The sequence below is a fragment of the Entelurus aequoreus genome, linkage group LG16 (assembly GCF_033978785.1).
Source record: "Entelurus aequoreus isolate RoL-2023_Sb linkage group LG16, RoL_Eaeq_v1.1, whole genome shotgun sequence".
Classification (NCBI taxonomy): domain Eukaryota; kingdom Metazoa; phylum Chordata; class Actinopteri; order Syngnathiformes; family Syngnathidae; genus Entelurus; species Entelurus aequoreus.
The window spans coordinates 42,117,068-42,141,909 of record NC_084746.1 but is presented as its reverse complement, the minus strand read 5'-3'; the positions used below and the strand labels follow the sequence as shown (position 1 = coordinate 42,141,909).

The 24,842-nt window shown below is 42.5% G+C and overlaps 2 protein-coding genes across 2 annotated transcripts; one reads left to right on the top strand and one right to left on the bottom strand.

Moving 5' to 3' along the window:
- Positions 1 to 197: 197 nt before the first annotated feature.
- Positions 198 to 14,053, bottom strand: wdr33 (WD repeat domain 33). The gene is made up of 21 exons (XM_062022935.1): positions 13,812 to 14,053; positions 12,307 to 12,525; positions 11,860 to 11,928; positions 11,384 to 11,488; positions 11,149 to 11,244; positions 8,648 to 8,799; positions 6,688 to 6,785; positions 6,448 to 6,574; positions 6,222 to 6,376; positions 5,663 to 5,741; positions 5,469 to 5,579; positions 5,282 to 5,376; positions 4,725 to 4,811; positions 4,420 to 4,556; positions 4,184 to 4,339; positions 3,571 to 4,104; positions 3,437 to 3,494; positions 2,463 to 2,763; positions 2,251 to 2,402; positions 1,992 to 2,171; positions 198 to 1,767 (listed from the first exon to the last, which is right to left on the bottom strand). Exons 2-21 carry the CDS (start codon positions 12,508 to 12,510, stop codon positions 1,634 to 1,636), a joined length of 3,030 nt encoding a protein of 1,009 aa, XP_061878919.1. The 5' UTR covers positions 12,511 to 12,525; positions 13,812 to 14,053; the 3' UTR covers positions 198 to 1,633.
- sft2d3 (SFT2 domain containing 3) lies at positions 604 to 3,155 on the top strand. Its single transcript, XM_062022936.1, has one exon. It carries the CDS (start codon positions 705 to 707, stop codon positions 1,380 to 1,382), a length of 678 nt encoding a protein of 225 aa, XP_061878920.1. The 5' UTR covers positions 604 to 704; the 3' UTR covers positions 1,383 to 3,155.
- Positions 14,054 to 24,842: the final 10,789 nt, after the last annotated feature.

Below are 24,842 nucleotides of genomic sequence, written 5' to 3'. Positions count from 1 at the left end.
AAAACGTGTCAATTTTGTTCTTAAAAATACTGAGGCAGCCTAAGTATTCAAACAGTAAATTTAAATCACTCCCAAAATTATTGGTCACGACTGTACATCAATATTTAGTTTACTTTAATCAGTTTTAATCATTTATATAGCCCATTTTAAAAAAAACCACAGTGCTGAACAGACCTAAAACAAATTAAAACATAGTGCAAAATAGTACCAAATGTAGATTTTAATGCAAAAAGATGAATACATTTCTGAAATAGCAGTTATATCTGCGAAAAAGATATCACATAACATTATTGAATATAATAAATTTACATATCAAGCCGTGGATATGAAAATATTGGATACAAAGAGGTTCATTGGTCAATCTTGTCCGGAGTCAATGGTAGTATATTATTTATAAGTTAAAAACAAACTAGCATGAGGTTTTAAGAATTAATTATTTTATTTTTAAGTTAAAGGTTTCTTACACTAAGACTGCTATAGATGTATCCTTCTTTTAAAAGTGTATTTTACCTAATGTGCATCACTTCGTGAAACAAGTTTTTTTAAATTGTGCTTTATAAATAAAGCGGATTGGATATATACTGTGTTCTACATCCGCTAGAGACCGCCAGAGAGAATGTCAAACCTGTACAAATTTCCACAAAGAAGAAGCAGAGCGGAAGACGTTAGCATGGTAGCAAGTTCCTTGTTTGCATGAAAGCGTCATGGCGGAGTTAAACCGGCAGCTGCAGGAGTATTTAGCTCAGTCCAAAGGCGGTGGTGCCGCCAAGACAATCTCTCAGTCTCGCTCAAGTACCACGGTGGAGATAGGCGACGCGCAGCCAGTCCCTGGAAGTTGGTTCGGCCAGTGGTCCAGTCCGTGGTCCGGAAGCCGTGGGAGTAATGCTGCGGCCCAGAGCTCCAGTATCAGTTGGCCGTGGTCAGCTGAGCCGGACCCCTGCCTGCCCGGCATTTCTCGCCGCCAACGGCTGGCGATATTCGGGATGTTAGCGGCATTGTCGGCGCTGTGCTTCGGTTTGTCGTTCTTGTACGCGCCCTTGTTGCTGCTCTACGCCCGCAAGTTTGCACTGCTATGGTCGCTCGGTTCACTTTTCGCCATTGCGGCCGCTGCAGTGCTCCGTGGACCCAGCAAGCTGGTCGCCGGCCTGCCCACCTCGCCCGGAGCTGCCGTGTACCTGTGCGCCCTCGGAGGGACTCTGTATGCCGCGTTGAGCCTTCACAGCACCGCGCTGACCGCACTCGGAGCCGCAGCGCAGGTCACCGCTATCGTCGGCTACGTTGTGTCGCTGCTTCCCGGAGGAAGTGCCGGGATCCGCTTCATGGGAGGGATGGCGGCGTCCGCTATTAAAAGGACAGTGAGCGGCAAAACTATGCCAATATGACGTCACGGACCCTGTGAGCTTCGATTGGTGCTGATGTCACAACCAGCAGTTTTGATGGTTGACATTTGAAGTGTGAATGTTTATTACATCATGAAAACATTTCTTACAAAAAGCAACAAGGAAAGTGGAGACTTTGACGGCTGAAGATACTGACCAGTCACATGACCAGTGTCACATGGCCTGCTTTCACTCAGCTGATTCACAGCAGCACTTTGACAGTCACATCAAGGGGAAGGGGGCAAAGTCCGGGACTACCGGCCCCGACCACCACCCCGCATCACACCTCTTGGTGGAGGGGCTCCTCTCCTTAGCGCTGGACCCCACCCACCCCGTCCTCCTCTCCCCGGTGGACCATAACCACCTTCGTCCCTCTGAGGAGGTCGTCCTGGGTCGGGGGGACACAGCAGAGCCCACGTCAACACATTCTTGATATAATCATTATCTACGATGATCATTATTGATGATTTAATTGAGGATGATACTTAGTGATAATGATCTTTATAAAAGTTGAGTGATTAATAAATGAAATGTTTCTCAGATGTACATGTTTTTGTGAGTAAAAGAAAAGTAACACTTGAAATGTGTTGTGCAAATTTTAACAAAAGTCACCTGTGTCGGCGGCGGGCAACTCTCGCTCTCGAGGGTCTGCAGTTCCCGGGCCGTCCTGCCATGGTCTTTTTCTTGGCGGCAGAGATGCCATGTCCATCCCCTGGAGAGACAAAGAGCGCTCACGGCCCACAGGGGACGTCCCATCATGCAACTGGGGACCATCACGATAGCCATCGTGACCTGAGGACATTCAACATGTTTCATTGATATCGAGGTTGCCATGTGGGCATGGCCGAGATTATCGTCTAATTGAAATTACCCCCTCCTCTGGGGGGTCCGCCGCCTCGTGGTCTTCCCCGGCCTCCGGTGTCCCAGCTTCTCACATCTTCAGAGCCATCAAAGCCTTCCTCCTTGCTCCCGTACTCATCCTGGTAACCTCGACCTCCAGGTCGACCTGGACCGCCTCTAAATCTGAAGCATTAAGGTTTGAGTTTTTGTGTCTGAGTCAAAGAAGCAACAGCTCACACTCACCTGTCATCTCGTCGCCCTCTGAACTCCCCTGAGTCTCGGGGGGGCCTGTCATCGGTGCCCCAGTTACCGCCGCTACCTCCTCGGTGACCGCTCCCGCTGCTGTGCCCCCCACCTCCCTGGTAGGCGGGTCCGTGTCTCCATCCCTCCTCTCCTCGTCCATGGAACTTCTGGTTCACGTCAAAGTCCTGCGTCCCGTGTCGGCCTTGCTGATTGTCCCCCCAGTAATGTCCCTGGTCGGGCCCCCCGGCGCCTTGGCGTTCCGGAGGCCCCATGAGGTGGTTTGGTGATGGCCCCCGAGGGTCTGGTTGGATAAAAGAAATGCCAGAAACTCAGAACCGTGTTTTTGTCTTTGACTCTTATCCAAAGACTATGTCCATATAACAATCTTCATCCACACGAGTGCTGTTCCAAAACAATCTGTGCACATGGAAACATTCACCGACCATTAATATTTTGCCTAATCAGAAGCCCAAAAAGCTGCTACAGCGGACTTGATGTTCTTCTCAGCCTTTCCCGGTCCCACAACCTCTATTGACCCTCTATCCCTGTACTAGTTTTTTTCTGGCTCAACCCAACAGACGCCCCACAAAGCCTGGGTAATGATCAAGGGAGTTTTTCTTTGCCTTTGTCACCAAGTGCTTGCTCATGTGATGTTCAGTTGGTTTTCTTACTGTGTGATGTATCACTTTTAAAACATAAAACACTTGTAAATAAATCAATATTGTGTTCTGTTGTAAAAAAAAAAAAATTTAACATTAGATAATATTGCAAATCTTTTTACACAAACCAAAATACTCGGTTTTACATGTCATCGCACACAAACTGGAGACAAGTTTTTGAAACAACACTCCGACCGGACTTCTCAAAAGTCTCTGACCAAAATATACAATTGCATTTGGACAAGGGACAAAATTGCAAAGACAAGTGTGCGTTTTTAAAATGTCTTGTTAGTGTGAATGTGTCTTTAGACCAACCTTTGTTGTTGGGGCCCTGTTGGCCCCTCCCATGCATCACAGGTGCCGAGGTCTGAGTCTGTGAGGACCACAGCATGTCACAAGTCAGGGGGAATCAAGTCAACATGTAAATGTGTCATGACACACTGACTCACCTGATGCTGCATGTACGGGGGGCCCTGCATGTTCCCCGGGGGGCCCTGCATGTTCGCCGGGGGCCCATGCATCCCACCCGGGGTAGCCTGCATGTTACTCATCCCATAGTTGTTTGGCATGTTGCCATGTGTCCTGGATGGGGGCCCCATAATGCCCCCCTGAGGCGGAGCCCCCTGTAGGTCTCGGGGACCCATTCCTCTAGAGGGTGGCCCTGTCAACCCCCCGTGGGGACCCTGCATTCCTCTAGGTCCAGGACCCATGCTGTGATGTCCTTGAGGGCCCAAGTTCCTGGTGGGTGCAGGATGTCTTTGCATGTCTACAGGTCCCATCATGCCCTGAGGTGGCCCAGAGGGAGCCCCCATCTGACCAGGGGCCATGAAAGAAGGTTGCATGCCTCCAGAGCCCATGGGAGTCCCCATGTTATTGGACATCTGCTGGGGACGAGGGAAGTTCTGTTGACCAGGGAAGGGGCCCACATGGCCTTTGCTCTGGTTGTTCCCTTCGGTACCCATCATGCGGTCCATCTTCAGCTGCTGTTCCAACAAGATAAAACAGCAGCCAATCAGCATGCGACCACACTAGTGACCCATTGGCTTCCAAACGTAAACTCACCTCCATCAGTAAGGGGTTGGTGTACTGGAAAGATGCTATCTCCTGCTCAATCTCCGCCTGTGTTTTCTTCTTCATGTCCAATTTCTGCTCCACTTTGCGCTCTTTGGGACTGTCTCCAGCAGGGGGCATCATGGGAACTTTATTCTCAGCCCAGGCCTGTGGGAGGGTTAGGGGCAGGCCTGCTTCAGAAATTCTGACTGGTGTGACTTGTTCAAAGTTGAAGAGTGAGTATTCACCTGTTGGAACTGGGCTGGGATGGGTTTGGCGTAGGGGACTTTCTTTTGGGGGACCTTCTTGTTGTCTTTTCCCATAACCTCGTCCATGCCCCAGTCCAGTCCTGGGATGGACATCTCCTCTGGCCCTGCCTCCTTATCTGCATAACACACAACTTCCAGAGTCACTGACTAAAAAAAACCTACATGCTGAATACAAGTGCAGGTGTAAAAGTACAGTAAATAAGTTGAAATGTCACTTTTTAAATTTAAAATGGTGTCATGCAAGACTGAGGTCACCTGGCCGACAAACATAAAAGTGGACTTACGACTCTGCTCCTGCTCCATGGCGGCCTTCAGCTGCTCAGGGATGCCCATTCCGGGGATGGCAGCAATGCTGTTTGAGTCCATGTCATCTGTTGACAGTGGCATTTTTATGTACACACACACACACACACACACACACACACACACACACACACACACACACACACACACACACACACACACACACACACACACACACACACACACACACACACACACACACATTAGGGGGTGAGAGGAAAAAAAAGATTCACAACAAAATTGCGATTGTTATTCATTGTGATTCTGAATCAAACCAAACTGTTAAATTATGGATTTTATAAACAGACGTTTTTAGGCCATCTACACGCTTATTCGCTGCGCTTCCAGTTTGCCAGGTAACGGCCTCTGTAGTTTGTGTTTTAGAACGCAGCGGGTCAGGCACCCTGCTAAAGTGAGGATGCTAGTTTTAGCTATCCAATATGCTAATAATAGTAAAGAGTTAAGAGAAGCAAGCTAATGAACAATTCAGTAGTCTAGGGAATTGCCGCCACATATGGCAAGTGGTCATGTGACTCACCGTATTCCACGCCATCTTCTGACATTCCAGGTAGCAGGTTGAGGTTATAACGGTCCCTCATCTTGTCACCGGGACGATTCCTTGTCCAAAATTTACTGATAAACACAAACATGGAGGACTTGTTTTTCCAACTACATGATACATGCAGTAACCATGTTGCAGGCATGTTACATGTTACCAGAGTTACCTGGTGTGGTCATTGGAGCCAGAGCACAAAATGTGACCTAGCGGGTGCCAGGCCAGACTCCAGATCATGCCCTCATGAGCCATCTCCATGCCTCCCACCTCCTTCTCCACTCTGACAAAACACAACACCTTATCCAAATATGCCTCAGCCTGTAACAATAAAAGCATCATTGAACACTCCTGTGTTGTACTTACCCTGTATGCCAGAAGAGCAAAGAACCATCAGAACCTCCGCTAGCAAACAGGCCTTCATGGATGGGATGCCACGCCACCGCTGAGGGGCCAATAAAGAAGAGTTAGTGGCAAAACAGGAGAGAATCAGGAAGCAAAACAGAAATATTCAATCAGTAAAGAATCAAGAAAAAAAAAACGTAAAGAGGAAAATAGAAAAGTGTCCGGGGGGAAACAGGAAAGAGTCGGACAAGAAGATTCAAGGGGATAACAGCAAAGAGTCAGTGGACAATTAGCAAAGAGTCAAAACAAGAAATAAGGAGGTGACAACATCAAAGAGTCAGGAAGCAAAAGGAAAAAGTCAAACAGGAAACATTTAGAAGGCAAACAGGAAAGAGTCAACGAGCAAACAGATGAGTCAAACGGGAAAGAGTGCGGAGGCAAACATGGAAGAATCAAGCAGGAAAGAATCAGGACGCAAACAAGAAAATGTGCTTTGGTTAGGAGGATATGATGTCATACATGTAACATCATTGTCCTATGTATTGTGGTATCGTAGCTGCTGACAGGAAGTACTTCTTACCTGTTGCTTCCTTTTTATGACCCCGGAACACCTGGAGTTCTTCCTTCAGGTTCCTGATGTCAAACAGTTTACAAAGGTGGTCACGCGAGGCAGTCAGCAGCCAGTTTCCGTTTGTGTTCCACTTGACCTCCATCACTGTGTTTTTGTGGGCGTGTCTAAGAACATGCGGGTCAAAGATCAGGCATTCACTGAGGTCATGTACATGTCCCACATAGTTTGGACTCACAATGTTGCCAGACTCTGTCCAGTTTTTGGGTCCCAGAATTTGATTGGCTGCTGACTGTCTTTGCTGCCAGACACCACCAGACCTTTAGTGGGGTGCCAGTCCACACACTTCACATCAGCACCATGACCTAAATAAACACAGTTTTAATTTTCTTCACTGTGCTACCCATAGTTAGCTCGCTAGTTAGCACAAAGGTGGAAATGCTTAAAAAAATGGTGTCGGGCAAGTGTGCGGTCCTACCTCGAAGGATGCGCTCCTCATGGCAGCGCTGAAAGTCCCAAATCCGAACAGTGCCGTCATCTGAGCAGGTGGCAAATTTACTATCAGTGGGCGAAAAGCTGGAGAGGACACAGGAAGTAAAAAGTCAACCTGGGAAAGGACAGTGTCCTCCATCCCAGCCTTCCTGCTGCAACACACGTGAGGGGCATAGTGACATGGCAGCCCGCCACTTGTTTCCATGAAACCCGGTGGGACCAGTTAGTCAGCCAGTTTGTATAACTCAAAGGATGTTTATTTTAAACTCACCTCTTAATAAAATGTCTTTGTACACTGATATAGATTTACAATTGCAAGAAAAAGCTGCCAATCAATCAAATATTGATACATATATGAGCCAAAGTCTACGTTAGAGCAGCTCGTGAACCAGCGCCCCTTGCTGGACACTAACTGTAAAATACCTTATTTTCATGCTTTTACAATTTTACTTTTGTAATTCTACTTATTAATACTTATATATTCAAACTGGCTTATGATAAGAAAACAATTGAATAATTACTTTTTCAATCAAATACAAAAAACCCCAACCAGGCAAAACAGTCCTTGTGTGCATCATCAGCACAGACACACCTAAATGTCTCCATGTTGTCATATTCACATATTAACCTATTATCACTTTCCTAATAATCTACTAACACTAATTTTGTTGACCTATTTTTAACATTGGTATAACACTATATGATTATAAACCTACAATTAACTGACATTTTTTCAAATGAAATATATCAATAAAGACATTGTGCAAAAGACACATGAAAAGCTCAATAAACCAAATTGAAAAGCTTGTTTTGGGCATGTCTTGTTTGAAGTGAAAATTATTTTGAATGAATGGAGTGTGATCACACACATATGTGCTAGCATCAAACATTAGCGAGTGAACTCAACAAGAAGCAAGTTATGGGTCACACAAAGTTCAGAGTGAGACAATGAACACTTTTCCAGGACAAGGATAATAATTCCATGTTTAACTTCCCGTCATGTCTTCCAGTCACGTGAGTGTGGAGCAGGGGGCTAGTGCTAAGCTAGGCTGTTACTTGTGAGATAGCATCCCCATGGCAACAGTACAACACACTAAGAGGATGGTTTATAAACCTACAATTAACTGACATTTTTTCAAATGCAATATATCAATAAAGACATTGTGCAAAAGACACATGAAAAGCTCAATAAACCAAATTGAAAAGCTTGTTTTGGGCATGTCTTGTTTAAAGTGAAAATTATTTTGAATGAATGGAGTGTGATCACACACATATGTGCTAGCATCAAACATTAGCGAGTGAATTCAACAAGAAGCAAGTTAAGGGTCACACAAAGTTCAGAGTGAGACAATGAACACTTTTCCAGGACAAGGATAATAATTCCATGTTTAACGTCCCATCATGTCTTCCAGTCACATGACAGTGTGGGGCAGGGGGCTAGTGCTAAGCTAGGCTGTTACTTGTGAGATAGCATCCCCATGGCAACAGTACAACACACTAAGATGATGGTGGTGAAAGATTTTCTCTGCTGTTACACACTGGAAGCTCAGTGGTGATCTAACTGGTGTGCATGATGGCAAATGTAGGCTCTGGGATTCACACAAGTCGTCTCCCGTGCTTCTAAGGATTCGCCATCCAAAAGTTTATTCACAGCCTAAAAGTGCTGTTTGTCTTTCTTCTCTACCTTTATTGATCCTTGATGGAACTTTATTGATTTGTAGCAAATCACCATGCAGCCACAGGGCCTGGCGAAAGCACTTTCATCCATTTTAGATGACTTTATTAAGACACAAATCAACAACACATCATTGCAGTGTTGCAACAGCACACACGTACATCTGTCATCAAGCAACCAGCGCCCCCGCACAGCCGCAGCCTGGTATTGCAGGGCGGCCAGTACACAAAGAATGGGCGGAACTACAGAAAAGTTGAGATTGGGAGTAAACCTGGCTTCTCTAACGGCCTCCTTGTGAGCCTGGAACATCTTCACGTTGTTCATGTTGGACTGCCAGTACTTCACATAGCCGCCATGGTCCGCCGTCAGCATCCACATGTCGTTGTGGGACCATGTCATGGCACGCACCGGACTGTCGTGAGCCTGCAGTGAGGAGGAGGGCATTGGACACGTTACCATACTGTCACTTGAGACGTAGCTACAGCTACTAAAGCCTTGTTCACAATGCAGGTCAAACACGATTTTTTGGCGCATATGCGATTTGTATCACATTTTTTCATGTCCGCGTGAACAGTGCAATTCCGAATTTTTCATATGCAGCCCAGGCCTCTTTTGTAAGTGGATATAAATCAGAGATACATGCGATGTGTCCTCAATGTGAACGCTACTGCGCTCAGGTCGCACTCATCTGACCAGACAGTCATCAAAAAGCGATTAGCGTCATAAGTATTAGCCTAAACAGACTGTAACAAAATAAATAGTTGACAACTGAACATAAAACAGGTGAAAGTAATGTTTAAGGAACTCAAGTGAAAGTTCCACCACTCCTGTCTCCGACTGCTCGCCCACAGACACACTCTTCAAGCAGACATCAAATCAAAATATCCCTTAAAACTGCTAGAGCCAAAATACTAGGGATGGGAATTGATAAGGTTTTTCCGGTTCCGATTCCATTTTCAATTCTGCTTAACGATTCGGTTCTTTATTGGTTCTCTTATCGATTCTTATTTGGAGAAAAAGATACTGTAAATAGATGGATTTGCATCAATTTTGTTTAATTTAGAGCTCACATGACCTTCCAAAGCCAACAGTGAGGTCTTAAGAGGCACATAACATAAGAAAAAACTTTTGAAAATAGATTTAAAAAAATAAAAAAAAATCTGTAGAATTTAACAAAAATAAAACATGTGGAAATTACACAAGAATGTAACATTTCATAAAAATGTTTTAACTTTTAAGAATCTTTGTCATCTACCTAGAAAATATACCTTGCAATATACAGTGCAAAGGTTTGTTTAGATTTACAAGGTGAAACTAATATAATGACAAGGGCTCATGGCATGCAATATGAGATATTTCAAACCATGTGAATGTTTATTGCTGATGGCTTAGGAAAACCTTAAATTGACCATCTCAGAAAATGTGTTGTTTTTTTTTTAAAACTGTAAGCCATTAACATCAAAGTTGTATCAAATAATGCCTTGACATATTTCACTTTGCATGTAATGTGTTAATATCACATATTAATTTCACATTTGATGTTGAATTGCTGACATGAATGGAATTTTACACGATATTCCAATTTTACGAGTTCCACCTGTATAATATAATGACTGAGCGAAAATGTGGTTGGAGAAAAACAACTTTTCTCTGACTACAATTGAACATTCACCTACCAAAGGAGCATCTATTTGGCAAATTGTTGTAAGCGTTTGACCATAAACTTAGTCATCAGGCACATGAACAATAACAAGAACTGATAGCTCAGTTACAGCTCATGTTATTCTATTCTGTTATATGTGTTTTATGTTGCACGATTGCACCAATTAAAATTCCTAGTTTGTTAACCCGTTCTCAGACAATGGCAATAAAAACTATTCTGATTCTGATTTCTCGGTGACATTTGTCGTTTCTGGCTGAGTGGTACTCTTCCCTGCAGCGGGGAAAGCTTGTAGGAGACTGAACTGGACCTATTACTGCACTCCTCCATACCGGTCAGAATATGTCTCCTCATGCTCATCTAAATGAGTAGGCATTCATTTTAATTGAACAGGTAATAGTGCTAACATTATCTGCGGTATTAGAACCTGATGTATTTACGTCAGATGACTGCTGCTGCCTGGGATGAGATTGGCGCGGTTCAAGAACACAACATTCATTGCATGCTATATGTTCAAATGTTTCAGCATATTGCTCGTATGTCCTTCTCTTGATGAAATAGCAACCTTGGAGTTATTAAAAATAGCGCCGTTGCTGTCTTTTTTTGGTAAAATGTTGACAAACTTGGGTGAGCTTTTCCGCCCGGGAACATGCCATGTTGCTGACGTCATCCCCACCCGTAAGAACCGTTAAGAGAACCTCTAGACAAGATGGCAAGCGATTCCAAGGAACTGATACACTGGGAACTGGTTCTGAACATGGACCGTTTTTCTATTCCCATCCCTATTGACGTTGATTGCACAAAATCCATGAAATTGCCACAAATGAGCCAGTACTGAGACCGCCGAGAGTGGAAGCCATGGTTACTTCTGTAAACAATGTATTGCAAGTGACGTCATGACCGCATGCGGGTTAGATTGCATTCACATTAGAAATCTAATTTTTTTAATAACGTGAACGGCCATAAAAAGATCAGAATTGACAAAAAAAATCAGAAATGGACATCTGACCCTGCAGTGTGAATGTAGGCTTACAGTGTCATTTAACATAAATTCCTTTTTATCTCACACAAGTTCAAATGATATGGATTCAAACAAGAAGACACATGTTCACCTGTAAAATGGTCTCAAAGTTGAATGTCAGTCCATTCCATAGCGTAAACTCGCCGCTGGATGCTCCTGTGACCAGACGACGCCCCTCAGGAGTCCACTGGATACAAACAATAGTAAAAATGTCAATGTATTTGAGACAGAAATTGACAGGAAACAACTCACCCAAATGACTGACACACACACAACAATAATAAGTTTCATGTGATTGAGACAGAAACTGAAACGCAGCAACTCACCCGGATGACAAAGACAGGACATTTGACTTTGTTGGTGGACGTGCGCACAAACTTTGTGGTGACAGCATTCATTGGATTGTTCATCATTCCGATGGGAGGAACCAACTGTGGGAGACAATGTTAGCCAGAACGCATCAATTTGATTTCTTCCTTATTGAATCAGGGCACACGTTAAACGTGCCTCGTACAAAACTTTAACAAAGTTTCCATGAGTGTCTAAAAACAGTATTGGCATGGTGACAGTTCAAGGACTACACAAACACAACATAACAGATGTGATATCTTTGCCGTTCACACAGAACATCTGCATGAGAAAGTGTGGCTTTAACTATCTGTGTTGGCCCTGTGATGAGTTGGCGACTTGTCCAGGGTGTACCCCGCCTTCCGCCCGATTGTAGCTGAGATAGGCTCCAGCGCCCCCCGCGACCCCGAAGGGAATAAGCGGTAGAAAATGGATGGAGGGATGGATAACTCACGTCGTTGTAGCATCCGGCATCAGGCTGAATGGCTCGTAGGTCACGGTGATCTCGTTGCCACTGACGATTCTGTGAGCAAAAAGAGGTGGCAGAGGATGACCACTTTACAAAGCAATCCAAAAAGATGGACAGGGACAAAGCACTCACATTGTGCCATGTTTGTTTTTCTCAAGCGGCTACAATGGAACCTCTAACGTCCACATACACTTGTTAGTAATGATAACAGAATATTGTATATAAGATTTTTTCTCTCTTGCATGACAACATATATTTTTTTCAAATGCGACTTCAAATATTGTCTTTCCACTTAATGGCCACTGTTTGACCCTGGAGTACACAATTTCTGTATGTTGAAATATGAGCAGAATGGGAGATGGACCGGCATAAGGGACCAGATTGGTTTGGTCTTCAGAGGTTGTAGTTTGAAGGCATATGTTGTTTGTTTACCTGCAGGTATCTGATGACCGAAGGGTTGTAGTCGATGGTTTTGCGATTGACAGCCTTCCTCATGCGTTTTCCATCGAAGGTGAGCTGCTGCATTGCTTGCTGTTGAGCAAAGTCTGGTCGCTTGTAGAACAACTGCCGCGGCGCTTGATGCTGGAAGCGGGGCATGTGGAAAAACCGCTGCGGTGAGCTGACGTCCGTCGCCATGTTGACCGGTTAGATCTGCAGGAGGAGATGTGTTGAGGTACACGTCTGTAAATGTTGTCATTCATCCATGTCACTGCTTTTTCAGGACACTCAAAATATTTGATTACTTGTTTGCAACAGCATTGTTAAGATTGAAGACAGAAAGTTGTGGAACATTTGATTGGAAAGTCAATTTTCAAGCCTGGAAAATGATGAACCCTTCTACACTAGACTTAGACTTCCTTTTTATTGTCATTCAAATTTGAACTTTACAGTACAGATAAGAACAAAATTTAGTTACATAAGCTCATGGTAGTGCAGGATAAAAAAGCAATAAGGTACATATATAAATAAATAAATAAATAAATAGGTTACTGTACAGATAAATATATTGCACTTTTTCACATGCGTCCACGTTTACGGATGTATGTTATATTGTCTTTTTTATTCCAGCGAGTTAATCCATTTTGGGGGGGAGTTGAGGGGATAATTGAATTATGATGCGTTCAAGAGTCTTACTGGATGTGGTCAACATGAACACATATTACTAAAATAGTATATATCTGTATCATTAATCAATTTAAGTGGACCCCGACTTCAAAAAGTTGAAAAACTTATTCGGGTGTTACCATTTAGTGGTCAATTGTACGGAATATGTACTTCCTTGTGCAATCTACTAATAAAAGTTTCAATCAATCAATCAATTGGGAACCAAATTAGCATATCTGCATGACTGAATAATCTGCACAGAACATTAATTTTCTTTTGACAACACATGGCACCTTGCAGACACATTAAGACTGTACACACATGTTGAGTGTACAACACAACGCAAGTTGATATGGATGTTCGTGATCACTGTAGTGTACAAGACATTCAAGTAAACGAATGTTGACATGGATGATGGTGTACAACACACTTCGAGTAAACGCATGTTGACATGGATGATGGTGTACAACAGACTTCAAGTATACGCATGTTGACATGGATGGTGGTGTACAACACACTTCAAGTATACGCATGTTGACATGGTCGCTAGTATACAGCTGGACCTCGACGTTCATTCCGTTCCTAGCGCGCCTCGTTAGCCCGCTAGCCATGTTAGCATGAGCTGCTAACTTTAATTGCAAACTAACAGCGAGTAAAATAATGCTCCTGGGGACTAAATTAGTCGAACACTTGCATACTATTTTGATACAGTCCTACACAGCGAGTAGAGTGGTTTTTTTTCCTTTGGCTTGTTTTGTCCAGTTGGCTAGCGGCAATGCTAATGGCCCTCTGCCCCCAAATGCTAATCCGGGTAGTTCACATTAGCTACTCACCAAACGTCTCCACGGCACAGTTAGTTCGTCGGCTAGCTACCAGACATTAGCTGCTGAATCATCCAAGCTCCTCTTTCAATAAATATTTAAACTCTGCGGTAAATTACCCACGTTTGTGCCGTTTTAGCCACTAGCTAGCCACAAGCTAACACAAGCCGCGGCTCAAACATGGGGTGTGACGTCATCACGTCGCTACTTGGCTACATTCTGGCGCCCGGAGCACGCGCACTTCTTTTTTGCTCAGTGGCGTCACTGAACAAGTAACACCGGCTTGTAAATAACATTACCATCAAGCATTGAAGTAGGAGCTTTTCTCAGATAATTACGCAACCATCTGCGAAAGTAACGAGTTAACTCATATGAATAATCACTAAAAATATCGCATTTATCATGTATATATGCAGATTAATCAAGCAATGTACAAACCCAGTTTCCATATGAGTTGGGAAATTGTGTTAGATGTAAATATAAACGGAATGCAATGATTTGCAAATCCTTTTCAACCCATATTCAGTTGAATATGCTACAAAGGCAACATATTTGATGTTCAAACTGATAAACATTTTTTTGTTGTTGCAAATAATCATTAACTTTAGAATTTGATGCCAGCAACACGTGACAAAGAAGTTGGGAAAGGTGGCAATAAATACTGATAAAGTTGAGGAATGCTCATCAAACACTTATTTGGAACATCCCACAGGTGAACAGGTAAATTGAGAACAGGTGGGTGCCATGATTGGGTATAAAAGTAGATTCCATGAAATGCTCAGTCATTCACAAACAAGGATGGGGCGAGGGTCACCACTTTGTCAACAAATGCATGAGCAAATTGTTGAACAGTTTAAGAAAAACCTTTCTCAACCAGCTATTGCAAGGAATTTAGGGATTTCACCATCTATGGTCCGTAATATCATCAAAGGGTTCAGAGAATCTGGAGAAATCACTGCACGTAAGCAGCTAAGCCCGTGACCTTCGATCCCTCAGGCTGTACTGCATCAACAAGCGACATCAGTGTGTAAAGGACATCACCACATGGGCTCAGGAACACTTCTGAAACCCACTGTCAGTAACTACAGTTGGTCGCTACATCTGTAAGTGCAAGTTAAAACTCTCCTATGCAAGGCGAAAACCGTTTATCAACAACACCCAGAAACGCAGTCGGCTTCGCTGGGCCTGAGCTCATCTAAGATGGACTGATACAAAGTGGAAAAGTGTTCTGTGGTCTGAAGAGTCCACATTTCAAATTGTTTTTGGAAACTGTGGACGTCGTGTCCTCCGGACCAAAGAGTAAAAGAACCATCCGGATTGTTATAGGCGCAAAGTTGAAAAGCCAGCATCTGTGATGGTTTTGATTGATTGATTGAAACTTTTATTAGTAGGTTGCACAGTGAAGTACATATTCCGTACAATTGACCACTAAATGGTAACATCCGAATAAGTTTTTCAACTTGTTTAAGTCGGGGTCCACTTAAATTGATTCATGATACAGATATATACTATCAGATATATACTATCATCATAATACAGTCATCACACAGGATAATCACATTGAATTATTTACATTATCTACTATCAGGGGTGTGGAGGGGGGGTAGGATATGGACAGCAAGTAGTGGACATAGAGAGAGAGAGAGAGAGAGAGAGAGAGAGAGAGAGTGTGAGAGAGAGAGAGAGAGAGAGAGAGAGAGAGAGAGATCAGAAGGCATAAGAAAAAGTATCTGCGTTTGATTGTTTACATTTGATTATTAGCAATCCGGGGAGGGTGTTAGTTTAGGGTTGTAGCTGCCTGGAGGTGAACTTTTATTGCGGTTTTGAAGGAGGATAGAGATGCCCTTTCTTTTATACCTGTTGGGAGCGCATTCCACATTGTTGTGGCATAGAAAGAGAATGAGTTAAGACCTTTGTTAGTTCGGAATCTGGGTTTAACGTGGTTAGTGGAGCTCCCCCTGGTGTTGTGGTTATGGCGGTCATTTACGTTAAGGAAGTAGTTCGACATGTACTTCGGTATCAGGGAGGTGTAGTGGATTTTATAGACTAGGCTCAGTGCAAGTTGTTTTACTCTGGTATGGGGGTGTATTAGTGCCCAAGACATGGGTAACTTGCACATCTGTGAAGGCGCCATTAATGCTGAAAGGTACATACAGATTTTGGAGCAACATATGTTGCCATCCAAGCAACGTTACCATGGACGCCCCTGCTTATTTCAGCAAGACAATGCCAATTTGATTGATTGATTGAGACTTTTATTAGTAGGTTGCACAGTGAAGTACATATTCCGTACAATTGACCACTAAATGGTAACACCCGAATAAGTTTTTCAACTTGTTTAAGTCGGGGTCCACTTAAATTGATTCATGATACAGATATATACTATCAGATATACTATCATCATAATACAGTCATCACACAAGATAATCACATTGAATTATTTACATTATTTACAATCAGGGGTGTGGAGGGGGTGGGGGGGGGTAGGATATGGACAGCAAGTAGTGGACATAGTGAGAGAGAGAGAGAGAGAGAGAGAGAGAGAGAGAGAGAGAGAGAGAGAGAGAGAGAGAGAGAGAGAGAGAGAGAGAGAACAGAAGGCATAAGAAAAAGTATCTGCATTTGATTGTTTACATTTGATTATTAGCATTTGATTATAAGCAATCCGGGGAGGGTGTTAGTTAAGGGTTGTAGCTGCCTGGAGGTGAACTTTTATTGCGGTTTTGAAGGAGGATAGAGATGCCCTTTCTTTTATACCTGTTGGGAGCGCATTCCACATTGATGTGGCATAGAAAGAGAATGAGTTGAGACCTTTGTTAGTTCGGAATCTGGGTTTAACGTGGTTAGTGGAGCTCCCCCTGGTGTTGTGGTTATGGCGGTCATTTACGTTAAGGAAGTAGTTTGACATGTACTTCGATATCAGGGAGGTGTAGTGGATTTTTTAGACTAGGCTCAGTGCAAGTTGTTTAACCCTGTCCTCCACCTTGAGCCAGCCCACTTTGGAGAAGTGGGTAGGAGTGAGGTGGGATCTGGGGTGGAGGTCTAGAAGTAACCTGACTAGCTTGTTCTGAGATGTTTGGAGTTTAGATTTGAGGGTTTTGGAGGTGCTAGGGTACCAGGAGGTGCATGCGTAATCGAAAAAGGGTTGAACGAGAGTTCCCGCCAGAATCCTCATGGTGCTTTTGTTGACCAGAGAGGAGATTCTGTAGAGAAATCTCGTTCGTTGGTTAACCTTTCTGATTACCTTGGTTGCCATTTTATCACAGGAAAGGTTAGCCTCTAGAATGGAACCCAGGTAGGTGACCATGTCTTTCCTGGTGATAACAATGTCACCCACTTTTATAGTGAAGTCATTGACTTTCTTAAGGTTGATGTGAGACCCAAACAGGATGGATTCCGTTTTACCCAAGTGTATGGATAGCTTGTTGTCAGCGAGCCAGGTGCAAGTTCTACAGAGCTCAGCACTGAGGATTTTCTCCACCTGTGACTTGTCCTTGTCGGATACCAGCAGGGCAGAGTCATCCGCAAACAAAAACAATTCACAGTCGCATGCCGATGACATGTCGTTTATGTATATTAGGAACAGTAAAGGTCCCAATATACTCACAGAGAGGGGGGGGGGGCACGGTGCCGTTCACCTCTACCACCTGCTCCCTCCCCTCCAAGTAAGATTGCATCCAGCTCCATGAGGTTTTGTTAAATCCGATTGCTCTGAGCTTATCCAACAGTATAGCGTGGTTAACGGTGTCAAAGGCCTTCTGAAGGTCCAGCATGACCATGCCGCAGTATTTGCCCGCGTCCATCTCATGTTTGATGTGGTCGGTCAGATAGAGAAGGCGTGTGTCAGTGGAGTGGTTAGTTCTGAAGCCGGATTGGAATTTGTACATGAGTTTATTAGTGGCAAGGTAACTATCGACCTGTTCATAAACTATTTTCTCCATTACTTTCGAAATGGAACTGAGAATAGAAACAGGTCGGTAGTTGCCAGGTTCCAATTTGCTTCCTTTTTTAAAGAGGGGAGTTACTCTTGCTATCTTAGAATCTTTTGGTACTTGGCCTTGTGTAATTGATAGGTTTATTATGTGCGTGATGATCGGGGCAATGATGGAGGCAGAGTCCCTGAGGAATCTGGAGGGAATATTATCAAGGCCGGTGCACCGGCCTTGTTAGGGTGGAGCGCGCTCAATTTTTTTAAACACCTCATCAGCTGTGACCATTTCTAATTTGAAATCATCGTTGGATACTCCTAGCTTTCTGTAGAAGGCTTTAATGTGTTCTACACCAAAGCGACCAGAGTGGTGGGACAGCTTGTTGACAAGAGTTGCGGCTATGCTGGTGAAAAAGATGTTAAGTCTGCTAGCTACCTCCATTTTGTCTGTAATGAGGGAGTCACCCTCCTTGATGCTGATGTTGGTGAGTCTGGTTTTAAGTGTCTGGCTGCAACCAGGAAGCTGGTTTTTGAGAATTTTCCAGAGCTCACGTGGCTTTTTTGTGTTTTCCTCTAAAAGCCACGTGTTACATCAACGTGGCTTCATAGTAAAAGAATGCGGGTACTAGACTGGCCTGCCTGTAGTCCAGACCTGTCTCCCATTGAAAATGTGTGGCGCATTATGAAGCCTAAAATACCACAACGGAGATCCCCGGACTGTTGAACAACTTAAGCTGTACATCAAGCAAGAATGGGAAAGAATTCCACCTGAGAAGCTTACAAAATGTGTCTCCTCAGTTCCCAAATGTTTACTGAGTGTTGTTAAAAGGAAAGGCCATGTAACACAGTGGTGAACATGCCCTGTCCCATACTTTGGCACGTGTTGCAGTCATGAAATTCTAAGTTAATTATTATTTGCGAAAAAAAAATTAAGTTTATGAGTTTGAACATCAAATATCTTGTCTTTGTAGTGCATTCAATTGAATATGGGTTGAAAAGGATTTGCAAATCATTGTATTCCGTTTATATTTACATCTAACACAATTTCCCAACTCATATGGAAACAGGGTTTGTATAAGGTCAGTGATAAGATCAAAGCATGCATTTAAACAACATTGAAAACTTTTTTAATTAGACCCTGACATTGAGCATTTACCATGAATTAATTAAAGTGGACCCCGACTTAAACAAGTTGAAAAACTTATTCGGGTGTTGCCATTTAGTGGTCAATTGTACGGAATATGTACTGTACTGTGCAATCTACTAATAAAAGTCTCAATAAAAAATAAAAAAAAGCAACTCAAATATAGTGTTGAAAAAACATGCTTTTGACGACGTTTAATCAAACTTGGGTTCTGATGTTGATTTGAAAATTGAAATATGGTAATTTCCCAACTAATATTCTACAACACAAATACAACGTTGAAACCAGATGCTTTTTGACGACGTTTATTCAATTTCAGGTTGATGTGACCATTGACATTTGGTTATTTCCCAACCAACAACGTGGATCCAACATTGATTGATTGATTGATTGAGACTTTTATTAGTAGATTGCACAGTACAGTACATATTCCGTGCAATTGACCACTAAATAGTAACACCCAAATAAGTTTTTCAAGTTGTTTAAGTCGGGGTCTCCCGGCGTCCAATGAGCCAAAAGGACCCGATAGGACTCCTTCTTCAGCTTGACGGCATCCCTCACCACTACACCAGCGGGTTCTTGGATTACTGCCACGGCAGGTACTGCCAGCTCTGTCCGGCATCCTCCCCCACCATCGGAGCTGACTCACCATCAGGTGGTGATCGGTTGAAAGCTCAGCTCATCTCTTTATTCGAGTGTCCAAAACATGGGACTGCAACTCCGATGATACAACCACAAAGTTGATCATCAAACTGCGGCCTAGGGTGTCCTGGTGCCAAATGCACATATGGACACCGTTATGTTTGAATATGGTGTTTGTTATGGACAATCCAATAACAAAACACCACAGTGGTTAAAATCAGGGCGTCTGTTTCTCCCAATCACGCCTCTCTAGGTCTTACTGTCGTTGCCAGCGTGAGCATTGAAGTCCCCCAGTAGAACAAGGGAATCACCCCTAGGGACTTCAAAGAGCCCCCACCCTTTACCATGAATTGGTTAACGTGGACCCCGACTTAAACAAGTTGAAAAACGTATTCGTGTGTTACCATTTAGTGGTCAATTGTACGGAATATGTACTGTACTGTGCAATCTACTAATTAAAGTTTCAATCAATCAATCAACCCGGAGGTGGAGGGAAGCATCCCTCCCGTCCACCGGGTTAAATTCAATAAAAATTAAATATAAAAATACAGGCTCTGAGCCGCGGGGCAACAAATATATTGGAATATGGTATTCAAACGTAAAAATTGTCCGTCTAGTGTACACTTATTAATGATGAAAAGTTACATCCATCCGCAATTAATCGTGATTAATTTTGAGGTAACCATGAACAGAATTCGAATAATCGCAATTAAATACTTTAATAGTTTGACAGCCCTAATATAAATATATACAGTATATACATTTTTTATTATTTATATACTGTATATAAATTTAAAATCTCGACACACACTTTGTTCATCCATCCATCCATCCATTTTCTACCGCTTATTCCCTTTGGGGTCGCGGGGGGCGCTGGAGCCTATCTCAGCTACAATCGGGCGGAAGGCAGGGTACACCCTGGACAAGTCGCCAACTCATCACAGGGCCAACACAAATAGACAGACAACATTCACACTCACATTCACACACTAGGGCCAATTTAGTGTTGCCAATCAGCCTATCCCCAGGTGCATGTCTTTCATAGTTAACTCAAAATTAATCGCGATTAATTACAGATAGATACAATTTGTATCATTAATAAGTGTACCCTAGATAGATCATTTCAAGGTTAGGGTCTTGCATGGCAGCTCCCGCCATCAGTGTGTGAATGTATGTGTGAATGGGTGAATGTGGAAATAGTGTCAAAGCGCTTTGAGTACCTTGAATGTTGAAAAGCAAGTATAATACATTTACCATTTATTTATTTTATACCAATGAAATTTAGATGTATGATTATTTAAAATATATTTGAACTAATCAAATTAGATTTAAATGTGTAACCACAAAGAGGGGCTTGGATCAGTTTTTTTTAGTGTTGTTGGTTCTTGTTCAGTGACAGCTTTGACTTTGGCCTAATCAGGACAGATGCCATGTTTGTCAATGCAATATCCAAGATACAATCAAACATGTGTTAAGAAAATTAGTGTTAGAGAAAAGTTATGAACCTTGTCTATACAGCGGCCAGCTGTATATGGCCAGTAGCCACTTATTTTGCTTTACAGTATATACATATTTTTACTCTGTATAGCAGCCATTATAATATCAAAATATGCAGTGATACATGATGTTGATTGATTGATTGATTGAGACCTTTATTAGTAGGTTGCACAGTGAAGTACATATTCCGTACAATTGACCACTAAACGGTAACACCCGAATAAGTTTTTCAACTTGTTTAAGTCGGGGTCCACTTAAATTGATTCATGATACAGATATATACTATCATATATACTATCATCATAATACAGTCATCACACAAGATAATCACATTGAATTATTTACATTATTTACAATCAGGGGTGTGGAGGGGGGGGGGGGGGTAGGATATGGACATCAAGTAGTGGACAGAAAGAGAGAGAGAGAGAGAGAGAGAGAGAGAGAGAGAGAGAGAGAGAGAGAGAGAGAGAGATATCAGAAGGCATAAGAAAAAGTATCTGCATTTGATTGTTTACCTTTGATTATTAGCAATCCGGGGAGGGTGTTAGTTTAGGGTTGTAGCTGCCTGGAGGTGAACTTTTATTGTGGTTTTGAAGGAGGATAGAGATGCCCTTTCTTTTATACCTGTTGGGAGCGCATTCCACATTGATGTGGCATAGAAAGAGAATGAGTTAAGACCTTTGTTAGTTCGGAATCTGGGTTTAACGTGGTTAGTGGAGCTCCCCCTGGTGTTGTGGTTATGGCGGTCATTTACGTTAAGGAAGTAGTTTGACATGTACTTCGGTATCAGGGAGGTGTAGCGGATTTTATAGACTAGGCTCAGTGCAAGTTGTTTAACTCTGTCCTCCACCTTGAGCCAGCCCACTTTAGAGAAGTGGGTAGGAGTGAGGTGGGATCTGGGGTGGAGGTCTAGAAGTACCCTGACTAGCTTGTTCTGAGATGTTTGGAGTTTAGATTTGAGGGTTTTGGAGGTGCTGGGGTACCAGGAGGTGCATGCGTAATCGAAAAAGGGTTGAACGAGAGTTCCCGCCAGAATCCTCAAGGTGCTTTTGTTGACCAGAGAGGAAATTCTGTAGAGAAATCTCGTTCGTTGGTTGATAAATGGAGTCAGAGTTGTTACCATTTAATTATTTACGTTCTTTTCAGCTTCTGTGCCGATTTTGAAGTACCTGACTATTCATTATCCTTGTATAGGTGTAGCAGTCTATTAAAACGAAAGTTTTGATTTATATCCTGTTGCTTTGATTTATTAAGTATAACTCGTACAAATGTACAAAATCTGCACAGCATGGAGGGACCGAAAAACTGAATATGTGATCATTGGTTCAGCATGGCCGCTGCAAAACAACGCACATTGTCATGATCTGGCAGCTCAGCTTCCGCCTGTCTGCCTTTTGTTGCAGTGCTTGGTCTTTGGGTCAAAAGGCGGAGCCACCTTCACGCACACTTGATTCCTATTTTCCCCTGACTACTTAAACTCTCCAGTGCATTCACTCGCCACCAGTAGATTGCTGATGGTTCACCCTTTCAGTCAAATCATCTCCTCTGCTTTGGCTCCACTTATGCTTCTCGTTTCCTGTGGCTCTGTCCCAGCGCTGCCGTGTAGTGCTAACAGTTTCCTCTCCACACATTTTGTGCGCTTTTTCAGTTTTTTCACACTTGTTTCCGTGCTTCCTTAGTTATTTTTCCTTACTCCTTTTGAAGTGCCCTTTTTGTTATTATTCGTATTATTTCTTCTCTGCTTAGTGTCCAACTCTGGCAAATCCAATCGTGACAGCACATGAAAGCGGTGGTGTGTGGGTGCCATAATATGTGTGGCGGTGACCAGCGGAGAAAACAAAACTAGAGAAAACAAAACAGGAAACAAAATTATTAATGCACATAAAAGAGAATGAAGGTCATGGCAAGCAGAAAAAAGTACTTTATTTCAATATTGTCCCTAAAATACGCATCGAAGCTATAACGTGTGCTTTATCTGATTACTTGATTAGTTTAGTTCATTAGTTTATTATTTTTCTTCGGTCAGTGGTCAACAAAATAAACAAACAGTTTTACATAAACAAACTGTTGTACATTCATAAATTGACAATGTTACAGACCGAAAGGGTTTAGGCTGAAGCTGAACACTTATTGCGCCCAACCCTATAAACAATCTCAAATACAAGATGAACTTCCTAAAAATATGAAATTTCCTTTACACAACATAAACACTTTTCAATTATATACACAGTAAGGACATGTGAAATATCCCTGTACACATGTTAGTTAAACATTTGTACCAATAATATACTATATACAAACAATTATACTTCCATTAGTATTTATATCCCACATTTAGTTTGTAATTAACATTGATCATAGTTTTAACTACTGTGTTGATTCAAGAGTGATATATTTTTCCAAGACATTGGTCTCAAAGGTTTTTTTAAATGTGTGAATGGAACTGGAACATTTTAAGGAATCATCCAAGCTGTTCCCCCCTGACAGAAACACATCTACTTTTTAAGATCGTTCTTATGTTTGCTTTCTGAAAGACAGCTGAACCTCTGAGGTCATAGAGACTCTCCCCTGGGTTTGAACCTCTCCTGTAGACACGCAGGCATGCTGTGGTTATGAGCTTTATACGTCACAATAGCAGTGTTGAGGTCAACAAGATCGTGCAGTTTTAATGTTTTTAATTTAATAAACAGAGCATTAGTATGGTCATAATAATCCGCATAATTTATCATAATTTACAATTCTAATAGCTTTCTTTTGAAGTAAGAACATAGAGTTGATGTTTGATTTGTAATTGTTACCCCAGATTTCAACACAATAATTGAGATATGGGAGTACGAAAGAATGATATAACATGTTAAGAGCCTTTTGATTTACAGATTTTTAATTTTATGTAACATAGCAATAATTTTTGCCATCTTTGTCTTGAGTATATTTATGTGCAGTTTCCAATTTAATTTGTCATCTATATAGATTCCCAAAAATTTTGTTGAATGTCTCCATATCATCAATTCTTATGTGACATTGTATGTTATTTTTCCTATTTCTAAAAATTATATATTTTGTTTTATTTAGGTTGATTCATTGTTTTTTGGCATCAAACCATTGCTTTAGTATGTGGAGTTCACTCTCTATGGTGTCTAGGAGCTGGCCATGGTCTTGCCCAGAACAGTACAGGCTTGTATCATCAGCAAAGAGAATACAGTTGAGTTTTTTAAAGACTTTACAGATATCCATCCATCCATCCATTTTCTACCGCTTGTCCCTTTTAGGGTCGCGGGGGGAGTTGGAGCCTATCTCAGCTGCATTTGGGCGGGAGGCGGCGTACACCCGGACAAGTCGCCACCTCATCACAGGGCCAACACAGATAGACAGACAACATTCACACTCACATCCACACACTAGGGCCAATTTAGTGTTGCCAATCAACCTATCCCCAGGTGCACGTCTTTGGAGGTGGGAGGAAGCCGGAGTACCCGGAGGGAACCCACGCAGTCACGGGGAGGACATGCAAACTCAACACAGAAAGATCCCGAGCCCATGATCGCACCAAGGACCTTCGTATTGTGAGGCACACGCAAAAAAACCCTGGTCCACCGTGCTACCCCAAACCATGTAGTGTTATGTATAAAAGTATCCCTAAACTTGGACTAGCTTTTATCCCCTTTATTATGCATCTACAATATAACACTCGACACTGCCCAACCGGACACAAATTAAGAGAACACTGATGACGTGAATTATATCACTGCGCCTTTTATTACACATGTAATAAAGCAACATAACCCACACATACATACATATATATATATATATATATATATATATATATATA